At 46.2% G+C, this 16,414-nt stretch overlaps 2 protein-coding genes across 4 annotated transcripts in view; one reads left to right on the top strand and one right to left on the bottom strand.

Moving 5' to 3' along the window:
* The window catches only part of LOC148144890 (uncharacterized), a 74,031-nt gene extending 62,663 nt beyond the window's left edge, over nucleotides 1-11,368 (bottom strand). The window contains exons 1-2 of the mRNA XM_087975153.1: nucleotides 11,096-11,368; nucleotides 1,498-2,931 (exon numbers count right to left, since the gene is read on the bottom strand). Coding sequence (XP_087831279.1) covers nucleotides 1,498-2,648 — 1,151 coding nt within the window. The 5' untranslated portion in view covers nucleotides 2,649-2,931; nucleotides 11,096-11,368. The remainder of the gene's footprint in view (nucleotides 1-1,497; nucleotides 2,932-11,095) is intronic.
* LOC122545194 (uncharacterized) overlaps nucleotides 1-16,414 on the top strand; it is a 785,061-nt gene that overhangs the window by 346,964 nt on the left and 421,683 nt on the right. The gene's annotated exons all lie outside the window — the stretch shown is intronic.

The raw sequence follows: 16,414 nt of genomic DNA, 5'->3' as shown, positions 1-16,414 counted from the left end.
ATATCTTCTGCTGTGGGTTTGTGTCGACCTTAATGGGATATTTTGTCCAACTCGGCATTTTTAAACAGTATCACTTGGAGGGATTCACTTGAAACCTTTCAAGAGGTGAGTTCAACAAGACTGAACTATTCAATGTTACTTGGACTCAATTTTAAAACTTACATCAGGACCAGTAGACAGAGAGATGTACAGCACAGAAACAGACCCTTCGGTCCAACTCATCGACGCTGACAAGACATCCTAAATTAATTTGGTTCCATTTGTCAGTATTTGGCCCATTATCTTTCTGAACCCTTCCTGTTCATGTCCGAAACCAGATGCCTTCTCAGTGGTATAATTGTACCAGCCTCCACTTTCTCTGGAAACTCATTCCATACATGCACTACCCTCTGCGTGAAAACATTGCCCCTTTTAAATCTCTCACCCAGCCAAATAGCCTCTCCCTGCAGCTCAAACCCTCCAACCCCCGGCAACATCCTGGTAAATTGTTTCTGATACAGAAGTCAATGTTTTGGGAAGAACCCTTCTTCAGTCCTGAAGGAGGGTTAATACCCGAAATGCTAACTTCACCTCCTAATGCTACCTGGCTTGCTGCGTTCTCCCAGCCTCCTGCTTGCCTACTTTGGATTCCAGCAACCGCAATTATTTTTTGTTTCTAACAAATGGTGGAGCAGACTCAATGGGCTGAATGACCTCATGTCTGCTCCAGTGGTCTTGTGGTCTTAGGTTTCTGCGGATTCTTAGGAACGTGCAGTCCCAGACTCCGAGTAATGTCGCCCACTGGAAGCAAAGTTTATGGAATCACAGAATCCCTACAGAATGTAAACAGGCCTTTTGGACCAACAAGGCAACACCAACCCTCCGTACAGTTACCCACCCAGACCTATTCTCTTAACCCTATTACTTTACATTTACTTGGAGAAAGTGAGGACTGCAGATGCTGGAGATCAGAGTCAAGAATGTGGTGCTGGAAAAGCACAGCTGATCAGGCAGCATCCGAAGTCCAGGAGAATCCTGATGAAGGACTTATGCCCAAAACGTCGATTCTCCTGCGCCTCAGATGCTGCCTGACCTGCTATGCTTTTCCAGCACCACACTTTTGACCAGTCTACATTTACCCCTGACTACTGCACCACACTTGCACATCCCTGAACACTATGGACAATTTAGCTCGGCTAACTCACCCTAACTTGTACATCTTTGTATTGTGGGAGCAAAAGCGGAACACTCGGAGGAAACCCATGCAGACACGGGAGAATCAAACAGTAGATTCAAACCCGAATCCATGGCTCTATGAGGCAGTTGTGGTAACCACTGAGCCACCATGTCGCCCCGAGCCACTTTAGAGTTGCACTTGGGGGTGCGAGGCAGTGTGCAGTCCAGAAATTTTTTTAAAAGCCCACCAACTTTCCCACTGCACCCATTGTCAGAGTGGGGCACAAGGTTTAATCCACAGTAGCGTCACTGGCAGTATCTGATTGTTGGGAGCACTGGTGCCCCCGCTGGTGTCTTCGCAAGTTGCTGGAAAATGTGAACCTCTTGCCACACTCAGGGCAGCTGAATGGCCTCTCCCCTCCATGGACCCGCTGGTGGGTCAGCAGAGCAGAAGAATTGCTGAAGCCCTTCCTGCACTCAGTACAGCAGAACGGCCACTCTCCCATGTGGACCCGCTGGTGGGTCAGTAGGTGGGAGGAGCGGTTAAAGCGTTTCTCGCACTCTGGGCAGGAGAACGGCTTCTCCCCTGTGTGGACCCGCTGATGCCTCAGCAGGTGGGAGGAATTGCTGAAAGCCTTCCCGCACTCGCGACAGCTGAAGGGCCTTTCCCCCGTTTGGACCCGCCGGTGGGCCACGAGGTTAGAGGAGACCGCAAAGCCCTTCCTGCACACTGAGCAGGAGAATGGCTTCTCCCCGGTATGGACCCGCCGGTGGGTCAGCAGTTGGGAGGGCTGGGGAAAATTCTTCCCACACTCAGGGCAGGTAAATGGCCTCTCCCCAGTGTGGACCCGCTGGTGTGTCAGCAGGGAGGAGGAACTGCTGAAGCCCTTCCCACATTCAGGGCAGGGGAACGGCTTCTTGCCTGTGTGGACCCACTGGTGCCTCAGCAGGGCAGAGGAATCGCTAAAGGCCTTCCCGCACTCGGGGCAACTGAATGGCCGCTCCCCCGTGTAGACCCGCTGGTGCTTCAGCAGGTCAGAGGATTTGCTGAAGGCCTTCCCACAATCAGAGCAGGGGAAGGGCCTCTCCCCGGTGTGGACACGCTGATGCGCCAGCAAGTGGGAGGAGTGGGTGAAGCTGTTCCCGCACTCAGGGCAGGTGAATGGTCTCTCCCCAGTATGGACTCGGCGGTGGTCCAGCAGGTGGGAAGAGCGGATAAATCCCTTCCCACACTCTGGGCAGGAGAACGGCCTCTCCATGGTGTGACTGCGCTGATGAATTTCCAGGGCAGATGGGACACTGAAGCCTTTCCTGCAGTCACCACACTTCCACGGTTTCTCCATGGGGCGAGATTCCTCTGGTTTCTCCATGGCCAAAGCTTCAGCTGCACACAAACGCATGTACAAACCCTCCCTGCCGTGAATTCCTCTTTCCAGGCTGTATAATTGTGACAGGCTGCACATGCAATGCGCTGCCACAGTAGCGTCTCTCATCGAGCTCCACTGATGCTGAAAGCGTACTGAAACAGAAACCAAAGAATTTTGCTCCTTCTCACAGAATCATAGTCAAAAATCGTTACAGTCCCAATGGATTGATTGACTGTCTGTCATTGACATGAAAATGAGGACTGCAGACGCTGGAGAGTCAGTCAAAATGTGTGGTGCTGGAAATACACAGCAGGTCAGGCAGCATCCAAGGAGCAGGAGAGTTGCTGTTTCGGACATAAGCCCTTCAACTACTGAATTTGAAACTTCAGTCTTCAAATCTTCAAATGCACTGGAAAAAACAGATTATGAAAGTCATCACTGTCAGTCAGGGTAGAAATTCAGAACAAGCAATTCTACTTTATGCGGAACATTCTTTTCTTTTGTAATTCCATGAAATTGAAAGCACCGTTACCCTACTCTGATTGCTCTACATTTACACCTGATTAATGCATCTAACCTACACATCCTGGATACTATGGACAATTTAACATGGCTAATTCACCCAAACCTGCACATCTTTGGATAGTGGGAAGAAACAGGTGCACTGGAAGAAATCCGCCACAAACACCAGTCGGAGAATGTGCAATATCCACACAGACAACGGCTCTGAGGCTGGAATTGTATCTGGCTCTCTGGTGCCGTGAGGCAGCATCACTAACCACAGACACCTTACCTTCCTTTTCCAGTCCGCCACCAAGTCACTCAGCTTGAGCTCAAGCAAAGCACTACGTTTAATTTTCGCTTCACACACACTGAACTTTCGGCCCGTCCCCACTTCCCCTACAGGAAATGCAAACAGCTGGGGGGTTACCACATCGAATCCCCACAGTGCGGAATGAGGCCATTTGGCCCAACAACTCTCCATTTACCTCCGACTAATATACCTAACCCACACATCCCTGAACACTATGGGGCAATTTAGCATGGCCAATTCATCCTAACCTGTACATCTTTGCACTGTGGGAGGAAACCGGAGCATCTCGATGAAACCCACACAGCCACGGGGAGGACAATGTCTGTGTGGAGTTTGCACAGTCACCTGAAGCTGGAGTCAAATCCTTGTCCCTGGTGCTGTGAGGCAGCAGTGCTAACCACTGAGCCACATGCTGCCCGTGTGTGCTGAAAGAGATGCAGTGTGGAACTTTATTGACTGTACTGCACAGTGGATTGTTGAGTAAGGTTGAGTCTCAAAGGATCTGGAAAGAGGTAGCCAACATTTAGGAGCGCATTGCGACAGATGCTGGAATCCGTCCTGAAAACAACAAATGCTGTAGATCACAGCTGGTCAGGCAGCGTCCACATAGAGAGAGCAAGCTAACATTTCAGGTCTTCTTTGAGATTTATAAAATCTTGCTGGATACAGAGAAGGTGAATGTCAGGAGTCATTTCCCTGGAATGAGGGATTTCAAGACTAGCGGACATATTTTTAAGGTGAGAACAGAAAGATTTAAAAACAAAATAAGGGGCAACATTTTTACACAGAGTGCTTCACGTGTGGAATGAATTTCCAGAGGAAGTGGTAGATGCGCTTACAGTCACAACATTTAAATGACATTTGGATAAGTACATGAATAAGAAATATTCAGAGGGATATTGGGCCAAGCACATGTAGGTGGGACTAGTTTAGTATGGGATTATGGTCAACATGGACTGGTTGGACCGAAGGATCTGTTTCCGTGCTGTGTGAATCTGACTGGATACAGTGGATGTGGGAAAGATGTTTCCACCAGTAGGAGAAACGAGGACCAGAGGACACAGGCTCAGGGTGAAGGAATGCCCTTCAGAACTGGGATGAGGAGGAATTTCTGCAGCCAGAGGATGGTGAATCTATGGATCTCATTGCTGCAGAGCGCTGTGGATTCCAAGTCATTGAGGGCATTTAAGACAGGGATAGATAGGTCTTTGATAAGTAAGGGGATCAAGGGTTACGAGGAGAAGGCAACAGAATGGGGTTGAGAAACATATCGGCCATGATCGACTGGTGGAGCATACTCAATGGGCCAAATGGCCTCATTCTGCTCCTGTATATTGTAGTCTTAAAACTGGGCAGATTACTGAAGTGGTTTTCATGAACAATTTCAGAGTCCTGAAGTAAAGTCGTAGAGGTGTACAGCACGGAAACAGACCCTTTAGTCCAACTCGTCCATGCCGACCAGTTATCCTAACCTAATCTCGTCCCATTTACCAGGACTTGGCCACTATCGCTCTAAACCCTTCCTATTCATATACCCATCCAGATGCCTTTTAAATACCGTAATTGTACCATCCTCCATAACTTACTCTGACACTCGTTCCATACATGCACCACCCTCTGCATGAAACACTTGTCCCTGAGGTCCCTTTTAAAATCTTTCCGCTCTCACTCTAAACCTATGCCCTCTAGTTCTGGACTCCACAAACCAGGGAAAAGACCTTGTCTGTTTATAAAATCATGAGGATTATGGATAGAATAAACGTGTGGAAGGTCACACACACACACCCCCCCCCCCCCCCCCCCCCCCCCCCCCCCACAAAAGCTTCCTCACTGTTCTATCTACCTACGACTCTACTGTCAAGAAGCTATGAACCTGCACTCCAAGGTTTCTTTGATCAGCAACACTCCTTCGGACCTTACCTGATTTGCTTTTCCAAATGTAGTACCTCACATTTATCTAAATTAAACTCCATCTGCCATTCCTTAGCCCATTGGCCCATCGGATCAAGATCCCATTGTCATCTGAGGTAACCTTATTTGCTGTTCACTACACCTCCAATATTGGTGTCATCTGCAAACTTACTAACTATACCTCTTATGCTCACATCCAAATCATTCATATGAATGATGAAAAGTAGTTGAACCAGCACCAATCCTTGTGGCACAACACTGGTCACAGGCCTCCAGTCTAAAAATCAACCCTTCACCACCACCCTCTGTCTTCTACCTTCAAGCCAGATCTGTATCCAAATGGCTAGTTCTCCCTGTATTTCTCGAGATCTAACCTTGCTAACCAGTCTCTCATGAGAAACCTTGTTGAATGCCTTTCTGAAGTTCATGGAGATCATGTTGACTGCTCTGCCCTAGTCAATCCCTTGTTGCTTCTTCAAAAAATTCAATCAAGTTCGTGAGACATGATTTCTCACGCACAAAGCCATGCTGACTATCCCTAAATCAGTCCTTGCCTTTCCAAATACATGTAAATCCTGTCCCTCAGGATTCCCTCCAACAACCTGCCCTCCGGCAATGTCAGGCTCACTGGTTGATAGTTCCCTGGCTTTTCCTTGCAATCTTTCTTAAATATTGGTACCACATTAGACAACCTCCAGTCTTTCATCACCTCACTTGTGACTATCGATGGTACAAATACCTCAGCAAGGGACCCAGCAATCACTTCTCTAGCTTCCCACAGAGTTCTAGGGTACAACTGATCAGGTTCTGGGGATTTATCCACTTGCATGCATTTCAAGACATCCAGCACCACCTCCTTTGTAGTATGGACATTTTTACATTTTTCAAGATATCATCATCTGTTTCCACATATTCTATTTCTTCCATGTCCTTCTCTACAGTAAACACTGATGCAAAATACTTGTTTATTATTTCCCCCAACTCCTGCAGCTCCACACATAGACTGTCTTGCTGATCTTTGAGGGGCCCTGTTCTCTCCCTAGTTCCCTTTTCTCCTTAATGTATTTATAAAAACCCTTTGGATTTTCCTTAACTCTACTTGTCGAAGCTATCTCATGTTCCCTTTTTGCCCTCCTGAGTTTACTGTTAAGTATACTCCAACTGCCTTTATACTGTCAGGATTCACTCGATCTCTCCTGTCTTTACTTGTCATATGCTTCCTTCTTTTTCTGAACCAAAAGCTCAATTCCTCTAGTCATTCAGCATTCACTACACCTACCAGCCTCCCCTTTCACCCTAGGTTCTAGATGAGAGTGGTGCTGAAAAAACAGCAGTTCAGTCAGCATCCGAGGAGCAGGAAAATCGATGTTTAGGGCAAAAGCCCTTCATCTAATCTAGAATCTGGTTTCCAGCATCTGCAGTCCTTGTTTTTACCTAGTTTTTCCCCTTTCACCCTAACAGGAATATACTGTCTCTGGACTCTCAGTTTCTTATTTTTGAAGGCTTCCCATTTTCTAGCCATCCCTTTACCTGCGAACATCTGCTCCCAGTTAGCTTTTGGAAGATCTTGCCTAATACCAAGTTAGCCATCCTCCAATTTAGATCTGGTCTATACTTTATCTTCACTCTTTTATAGCTCATAGAATTATGGTCACTGTCCCCAAAGTGCTCCTCCACTGACAGCTCAGTCACCTGCCCTGCCTTATTTCCCAAGAGTAGGTCACGGTTTGCACCTTCACTAGTCAGAACATCCACTTACTGAATCAGAAAATTTTCTTGTACACATTTAAATTCCTCCTTAGCTCTACTTGTCGAAGCTATCTCATGTTCCCTTTTTGCCCTCCTGAGTTTACTCTTAAGTGTACTCCAACTGCCTTTGTACTGCCTTTAAACACTATGGCAGTCCCAGTCTATGTTGGGAAAGTTAAAATCCCTGACCATAACCACCCTATTATTATTACAGATAACTGAAATCTCCTTACAATTTTTTTCTCAATTTCCCTCTGACTATTAGGGAGTCTGTAATAAAGTCCCAATAAGGTGATCATCCCTTTTCTTATTTCTCAGTTCCACCCAAATAAGCTTCCTGCATGTATTCCCAGGAATATCCTCCCTAAGCACAGTAATATATCCCTTATCATAAAAGCCACTCTCCCTCCTCTCCTGCCCCCCTTTCTATCCTTCCAATACCATGTGTGTTCTAGAACATTAAGCTGCCAGTGCTGTCCATCCTTGAGCCATGTTTCTGTAACTGCCATAATATCTCAGTCCCAAGTTCCTAACCATCATCTGCCTTCCCTGTTTGGCCTCTTGCAATTGAAATAAATGCAGTTTAATTTACCAGTCCTACCTTGTTCTCTGCTTTGTTACTTCCTGCTCTGATTGTTTAACTCAGTCCCTTTCCCAACTGGACCAGTCACAGACTGATCTCTTTCCTCACTATTTCTCTGGGTCCCAGCAATCCCTACCCCCCACCCACCCCTACCTTACTAGTTTAAATCCTCCTGAACAGCTCTCGCAAATCTCCCAGCAATATATTAGTCCCCTTCCAATTCGGGTGCGATCCATCCTTCTTGTGCAGGTCTTTTCTACCCCAGAAGAGATTCCAATAGTCACATTTTTGGATCCTTTCTCCCATGCACCAGTTCCTCAGCCACGCATTCATCTGCCCTGTCCACCTATTCTCACCCTCACTAGCAACATTCCCCATTAAATGGTTAAGTCCTGGATTGCTTTCCTAAAATGCAACACCTCACGTTCGTCTAAATTAAACTCCATCTGCCAATCCTCGGTCCATTATCCCATCCAATCGATTATAATTTATAGCAAATTCTCTTTCCTCTCTTATTCCCTAAAAGCTGAAAATCTCCATCCCACACACACTCCTTTTATTCTCATTTTACTGAACCTAATCCCTGCTCTGCCTCATCCTGAAAAGTCTGGTTCATGCTGATTAACAGGCCTACATTCAGGGGGGATTTAATCGAAACATAAGAATGCTGAATGGCTTGGACAGAGTGCATGTTGGGGGAGATGTTTTCAGTGATAGGAGAGATGGGGACTTGAGGACACAGCCTTCGAGTAAACGGAAGATCTTTTCGAAAGGAGATAAGGAGAAACTTCTTCAGCCAGACAGTGGCGAATCTATGAAATTTACTGCCACAGAAAGCTGCGGTAGCCAAGTCACTGAGTATATTTAAGACTGAAACAGATGATAGGTTCTTGAGTATCAAGGGGAGAAAGCTGGAGAATGGGGTTGAGAAATTTATCAGCCATGATTGAATGGTGGAGCAGACCCAGTGGGCTGATTGGCCTAATTTCTGCTCCTGTGTCTTATAGGCTCTTGCTGTTCTGGACACAGTGAGAGAAACTTGGGAGCAGGAGTAGGCCATTTGGTCTTTCAAGCCTGCACCAGCATTCAACAGATCATGACTGGATATTAATCTACCTACATCTAGGTCGATAAACTGGGATTTTTTTTCACTGGAGCATAGAGGTGACCTCACAGAGGATTATAAAATCACGAAGGATAGAGATGTCCTTTCGCTCAGATGTGAGCTTCAAGATTAGGGAGCACATTTTTAAGGCGAGAGGAGAAAGATTTTAAAAACACATCAGAAGCACCCTTTTTTAAGAGAGTAGTTTGTGTGTGGAATGAATGTCCAGAGAAAGTCCAGAGGTCAGATCAGTTTTCCTTCGTGTGAATCCAAGGAAAGCGATGGGATCAGACGTAGGACCAGGCTGTGCACTCAGAGCATGTGCAGACCAACTGGCAGAGGTCTTCCCGTACACCTTCAACCTCTCCCTGCAGCAGGCCACTGTCCCTGCCTGTTTCAAGAGGGCCAACATCATCCCTGTGCCTCAGAAGACTCATGCAGCACGTCTCAATGACTATCGCCCAGTTGCCCTAACTCCAGTGGTCATGAATTGCTTTGAAAAGCTGGTCATGGCATTAATCAACTCCAGCCTTCCCACTACTCTTGCCCCACTCCAATTTGCCCATCGGCAAATTGGGATCCACGTCAGATGCCATATCATTTGCCCTTCCCTCCTCCCTGGAACATCTTGACACCAAGAACAGGTACGTAAGAATCCTACTTGACTACAGTTCAGCCTTGAACACTATTATCCCCTCGACACTGATTACTAAACATAGTGATCTCGGACTAAGCCCCACTCTCTGCAACTGGATCCTCAGTTTCCTGACCCACAGGCCACAATCAGTGAAGACTGGGGACAATATTTGATCCTCACTAACACTCAACACTGGACCCCTCCAGGGGTGCATACTCAGCCCCCTACTGTACTCACTGTATACCCATGACTGCGTCACCAAATACAAGACTAATGCCATTTACCAGTTCACTGTCACCACTATAGTCCGTCAAATCTCAGATGGCAACAAAACAGACTGCAGACGGGAGGTGGAAGACCTGGAAAAATGATGCACTGAAAACAAACTAGATCTCAATGTTAGCAAAACCAAGAAACTCGTTATTGACTTTTGGTGGGATGTTACTCATGTACCCATACACATTAACAGCACAGAGGTGGAATGAGAGGAGAGTGTCAAGGTCCTGGGAGTGGTCATCCACAACAAGCTGTCTTGGATGTATCACTACCTGGTATGGCAACTGTACCATTCAAGATTGGAGACGGTTACAGAGAGTGGTGAACTCAGCCCGGACAATCACAAAGGCCAACCTCCCATCTATAGAATCCATCTACCAGACCTGCTGTCAAGGGAAGCCGCCAGCATTCTTAAAGATCCATCCCACTCTGGCAATGTTTGTCTACAACCTCTACCATCGGGGACAAGGTACAGAAGCCTGAACAAACGCACCAGCCAGTTTTGTAACAGTTTCTACCCTACTATTGTTAGAATACTGAATGGACTCTCAAACTCTCAGGATGTGTCTGAACCTTTGTTTTTGTTTTTGCCACTGTTTACCTATTATTTACTGTGCGACTTAACTATGTGATCGCAAGACAATGCTTTTCACTGTGCCTCAGTACATGTGACAATAAATAAATTCAACTCAGTTCAAGTGGTGGATGTAGTCCAGTTAAAAGGGTTAAAAAGCATTTGGATCAGCACATGAATAGGAATGGTTCAGAGGGATATGGGCCAAACACTGGCAGGTGCAACTAGTTTAGTTTGAGAACATAGTCAGCATGGACTAGTTGGACAGAACAGTCTGTTTCTGCACTGTCTGACTGTCTAACTGTTCTGTACTGGTCTTAAACCCATTTTCTTGCCTCCCCCCATAACCATCCACTTCCTTGTTGTCGAAAATTCAAATGAACTCAGCCTTGAATATATTCAATGAACCCCACCCCCAACTGCAGGAAGACATCGCCACCTCTGAACTCAATTCCTCTTGCTAATGTACCACTTGCCTTGCTCATTGCTTGCTGATATAGAAGGACGCTGAGGCCTGTTTGTACATCAACACATCATTCCTGATGAAGGCCTCGTGCCTGAAATATCGAATCTCCTGCTTCTCAGATGCTGCCTGAACCTGCTATGCTTTTCCAGCCCTACACTTTTCGACTCTGATCTCCAGCATATGCAGTCCTCACTTTCTTCACATTCCAATATATCACTATTTAAGGAATGCGTCTCCTTTCTGCTTTTTTTTAAAACAGCAAATGCGATAACTTCACATTGTGCTACTACATTTGCCATGTGTTTGCTAACTGAGACACAATCTTGGACCAACTTTTCCAGACTCTCTCCCCTCGCCGGGATTCACTCCCTTTCCTTTCAATTACTGCAAAACAAAAATTGAACCCCAGAATGAAAACAAATGGAAAAGGGGGTGAGAAAAGAAAGTGCCGTACTCACAGATGTTGGACAGAGGAAAGAAGTTGCAGTCTGGGGTGAAGCTCAATCTTCATTCAGAGAGGAACAACAGCAGTAGCAGCTTCAGAAGCTCATGGTCAAACTTCCGTATTCAGAAGAAGGGCTTTCCTGAAGAAGGGCTTATGCCCGAAACGTCGATTCTCCTGTTCCCTGGATGCTGCCTGACCTGCTGCGCTTTTCCAGCAACACATTTCCAGCTTTGATCTCCAGCATCTGCAGCCCTCACTTTCTCCTTCCGTATTCAGACAATAGCAAGGCTCTGATTGACAAAGGAACCAGGCTCCTTCCGGTCATCTCGAGCTCCCCATTGGCCTATCAAAAGAAGGTCGCGGTCCGTAATTGCGGAAGGCGTGGGGCATGCGCAGTTCTTGTTAACGCCGCCGAACATGCGCAGTACTGACTGACACCGAGGCGTATGCGCAGTGTGGTCTGTGGCGATGCTGGTGTTGCTGACCAAATTTTGTACCCGAATGTCAAATGTCAACAGGAGTTTAAAAAAAGCTGAAGCCACATTTTTTTAAACCTGTAGCTCGACATTTTATTGCGTTTGCATTTTGTGTGACTCTTCAACTTTTGAATGTCTTTTCCCCAGGGTAGGGGAGTCCCCTAGAGGCATAGATTTCGGTTGAGAGGGAAAAGATTTAAAGGGACCTCAGGGTCAGAAAAAAACAGTTTGAAAGTTAATTCCCCTCAACAAATGCCCCCTCTTATGCCCTGAACAAGATAGATTGTTCACAGCCTATTAATCATGAGTAGCAATGATGTTGTGAAACTTAGAAGGGTTCAAAAACGATTTACAAATATGTTGCAAAGGTTGGAGGGGTTCAGCTGCAGGGAGAGGCTGAATAGGCTGGGGCTGTTTTTCATACAGCATTGGATGCTGAGGGTTTATAAAACCTTATTGAGATTTATAAAATCATGAGGGGCATTGATAGGTTAAATACACAAGGTCTTTTCACTGGGGTGGGAGAGTCCAGAACTAGAGGGCATTCATTTTGGGTGAGAGGGGAAAGATATTAAAAGGACCTAAGGGGCAAATTTTTCACACAAAGGGTGGTGCATGTATTGAATTAGCTGCCAGAAGAAGTGGTGGAGGCTGGTACAATTACAAAATTTAAAAGACATTTGGATGGGTATATGGGCCAAGATTAATTTAGGATACCTGGTCAGCATGGACCGACGGGTTTGTACAACTCTATGGTTCTATTTCTGCATAGTCAGAATCAATTTCACAAGACTAGGAATGGGCCATCCACAAATTACACCCTGTCCTCAACTGTGGGCTAACTGGACATATTTGAATGCAAGTTTCAGAAAGATGTCTGCAGCTTTTCTATAAAATTGAACATGCTTTCATGATATTTCTGAATATATAATTTTAGCTATTCTCAATTTTAAAGATCAGTCATTTCTCGTGCAGCCGTGTCTACCAGGTAGAGTCATCAACATCCATTCTCTTTCTCTCTTCCTAGAAGGTTTTGATACAGCGATCGAAGAGGGTTTGAGGCATCCGCAAGGACAGGGAGTGGGTGGAAGAGAAGGAGAGAGAATGGACAGAGGGGGCAGAGTGTCAGGGGGTGAGAGAGATAATTGACAGGGGGACAGAGGGTGGGAGGATGAGAACACTGGGGGGAACAGAGAGTGATGGGAATGGAGAAGATTGTGGGGACCGATGGTGAGGGAAAGAGAAAGACTAGTGGGCAGAGGTGGGGAGGAAGAGAATGCAGGGCAGAGGGTGGGGGTTGAGAGAGAATGGATGGGGACAGTGGGTGAGGAGAGATTGGACAGGGGGGCAGAGGGTGGGGGGGAGAGACTGCCCAAATCCCACCTTCCCCAGGACCGGTGTTGATATCTCACGAACTGGAACTCACTCCTCCCACAGCAGACCTGTGTCAATCATTTCTCAATATATACGTGGTAAAAGCAGTAGAATCATAATTCTGACAGGCCATTCGGCCCATCGAATTCACACTGACATTCCAAATAGCATCCCATCCAGACCCATCTGCTGACCCTACAGCCCTGCAGTTCCTCATGGCTAACCCACTCTAATCGACACACTTCAGCATGGCCAATCCACCCTAAACTGCAGATCTTTGGACTGTGGGAGGAAACCAGAGCACTCGCAGGTAACCTACCCAGACACAAGGAGCAGGACGTGCCAAAGTCCACACAGACAGTTGCCCAAGGATGGAATCAAACATGAACCCCTGGCACTGTGAGGCAGTGGTATTAACCACTGAGCCACTGTGCAGTCCAGAGTTAGCTTTTAACTTTTCACGCAGCCTCAGCAGAGGCTCTCTCCTGACATTTGTGGACCACACCTGCTGTAACCTCCCTTTCCCACATCTTCAGCCCTGAACACATTGGTTCCCGAATCCTGGCACCAGATAGACACCGATGTCATCTGGCCTCCTGCTACCAATTGCAGAGACCGGAGACAATCCCTGTCACTATTCTGTCCCTTACCACCACCTCCCCAATGTTGTTCGTACTCCCAGCATCCAGCCAGTTCGCTCTTCCACTCCCTTGCAGCCCTCTCTCAGATCCCCTTTACCTGCCTCATCCACGCTCACACCTCCTGAGTCAGTGGACAGGGTCAATCAGAAGGGTCTGTCCGGAGAGGAATGAACAACTCCTGGAATAAAATGTCTGGTTATCTTTTTCATAAAAGGTCTGCAGCCTGGCTTTCAGCTCCATTCTCTGAGCCAAATGTCCACCAGCATGTGTTTGCCCTGGATCACAGCATCCAGAGCCTCCCACCTTCTGCAAATCAAAAGACAAGTCCCACCTTACACTCTCCAATGTGTGTTGTGTAACTGCTTAATCATTTCTGGTGGCCGAGCAGAGGCTAAGTTCTACTTGGATTCCAAACTTGGGTATCAATAGACATGAGGATGGCTTCAAATGGACCTTGGGTTGATGTCACACTACATGTGACTCCACTACACTATACAGTCTCTCTCTCTCACACACACACACACACATGCACGTAAATCAATAGGGTGAATTTGCGGAATTATATTTGCAAATCCATTGTATTTTGCTCAAAATGTGCACAATCTGCAGGCAGTCAATGCATGTAATAATTTTATAAATTCCTACTTTGGAAATAGAACCAGTCTGACTCAAGATTAGGATACTGACAGACTTGAACCTCACACCTTCCATGCATTGTCTGAGCTGTCACTTCTTTTTATAAAATAGAGTCATAGAGTCTTAGAGATGTACAGCATGGAAATAGACCCTTTGGTCCAATCCGTCTACGCCGACCAGACATCCCAACCCAATCTAATCCCACCTGCCAGCACCCAGCCCATATCCCTCCAAACCCTTCCTATTCATATACCCATCCAAATGCCTCTTAAATGTTACAATTGTACCAGCCTCCACATCCTCTGGCAGCTCATTCCATACACGTACCACCCTCTGCGTGAAAAAGTTGCCCCTTAGGTTTCTTTTATATCTTTCCCCTCTCACCCAAACGGAATGTCCTCTAGTTCTGGACTCCCCGATCCCAGGGAAAATACTTTGTCTATTTATCCTATCCATGCCCCTCATAATTTTGTAAACCTCTGTAAGGTCACCCCTCAGCCTCCGATGCTCCAGGGAAAACAGCCCCAGCCTGTTCAGCCTCTCCCTATAACTCAAATCCTCCAACCCTGGAAACATCCTTGTAAATCTTTTCTGAACCCTTTCAAGTTTCACAACATCTTATGGGTGGCACGGTGGCACAGTGGTAAGCACTGCTGCCTCACAGCGCCAGAGACACGGGTTCAATTCCCGCCTCAGGCGACTGACTGTGTGGAGTTTGCACGTTCTCCCCGTGTCTGCGTGGGCACCCTCCGGGTGCTCCAGTTTCCTCCCACAGTCCAAAGACGTGCAGGTCAGGTGAATTGGCCATGCTAAATTGCCCGTAGTGTTAGGTAAGGGGTAAATGGGTGGGTTGTGCTTCGGCGGGTTGGTGTGGACTTGTGTAGCCTGTTTCCACACTATAATGTAATCTGTAATCTTTCCGATAGGAAGGAGACCAGAATTGCATGCAATATTCCAACAGTGGCCTAACCAATGTCCTGAACAGCTGCAACATGATCTCCCAATTCCTGTACTCAATACTCTGACCAATAAAGGAAAGCATACCAAACGCCTTCTTCACTATCCTATCTCCCTTAAGTTATCTCGAGGATATGACTTAAAAGAAGTTCTAGGATTTGCATATTAATGAACTGAAACCTGCAACCCATTCTAAAAGATGAAAGACTTAACAGCAATCTTGGTTTGTTCAATATATCATTTCAGTTGCATGACACTGATCATTTGCTATAAATTCTGTGTCTTATGATCCTGCTCCACAGCTACTGCTGAAGGAGCAGCGCTCCGAAAGCTAGTGCTCCCAAATAAACCTGTTGGACTATATCCTGGTGTTATGTGATTTTTAACATTGTTTCTCATGAACACAGCCACAACACTTCCTGCTGCTGCCAGTAAACATTACAATGCTGATGAAACGATGCAGTACCTGCAGAGATGAAAATCTTAACAGTTTCTAACGATACTTGCTACTGATTCACTGCTCCTTCTGATACACGACTTTGGTAACGTAGTGCTGGAAGCTGAGTGAGCAGCTTTAAAACAGAAACCTGTTGGATTTTAAATCTTTCAATGTCTGAGTCCGAATTTAGGTAACCTTTATTGCGACCCAACTTTGTTACAGCTTCATGATCTCTCCAGCAAAAAAATTACAAAAAGTAGCTTTCCTTTTCTTCAACAGCTGAAGCTCAAAGCACACACACACACCCCTGACCTCCCCTGCTACCCCAGTTGCTTTATTATTGGTAAGCACTGAGGTGTCCAAAATCTTTCAAGCAGACAAAAGCAAACATTTCTTCTCAATTGGAATGGTTGCTGATATTCCAGTCCCAATGAATCAAGTGGCTCTGTCAGAAGTTGATGTATCATTTGCTTTCAGATTTCTTTCTACATGTCTTCCTGCAAAAATAAATTCACAAAATACGTGATCACAGTCAATACTGTTAAATGAACATAACATAGGTGACAATTCCTGTAGTTTGCCAGATGCCTGATCACATATTATCCAGGACACAGAAACCTGAAAACCCTCATGCAGCCAGATAGCCTTAAGTGTGTATGGAGGAAATCTTCATTTCGGTGACAATAACCTGGAACAAGCTGCCGACAAAGACACTGGAAATGAAGCTTAATCAAGGACAATGAAAATGAAATGTCAAGGCTACTTGAGAAAAACAAACCAGTAAAGTTGCTGAATGACTTTCTGCTGTC

This window comes from Chiloscyllium plagiosum, unplaced genomic scaffold, assembly GCF_037043375.1.
Source record: "Chiloscyllium plagiosum isolate Xiang-an unplaced genomic scaffold, Cpla_swu_hap1 HiC_scaffold_27, whole genome shotgun sequence".
NCBI classification, from domain to species: Eukaryota; Metazoa; Chordata; class Chondrichthyes; order Orectolobiformes; family Hemiscylliidae; genus Chiloscyllium; species Chiloscyllium plagiosum.
Note: the sequence above shows the minus strand (reverse complement) of the source record. Positions and strands in the feature narration are given on the sequence as shown.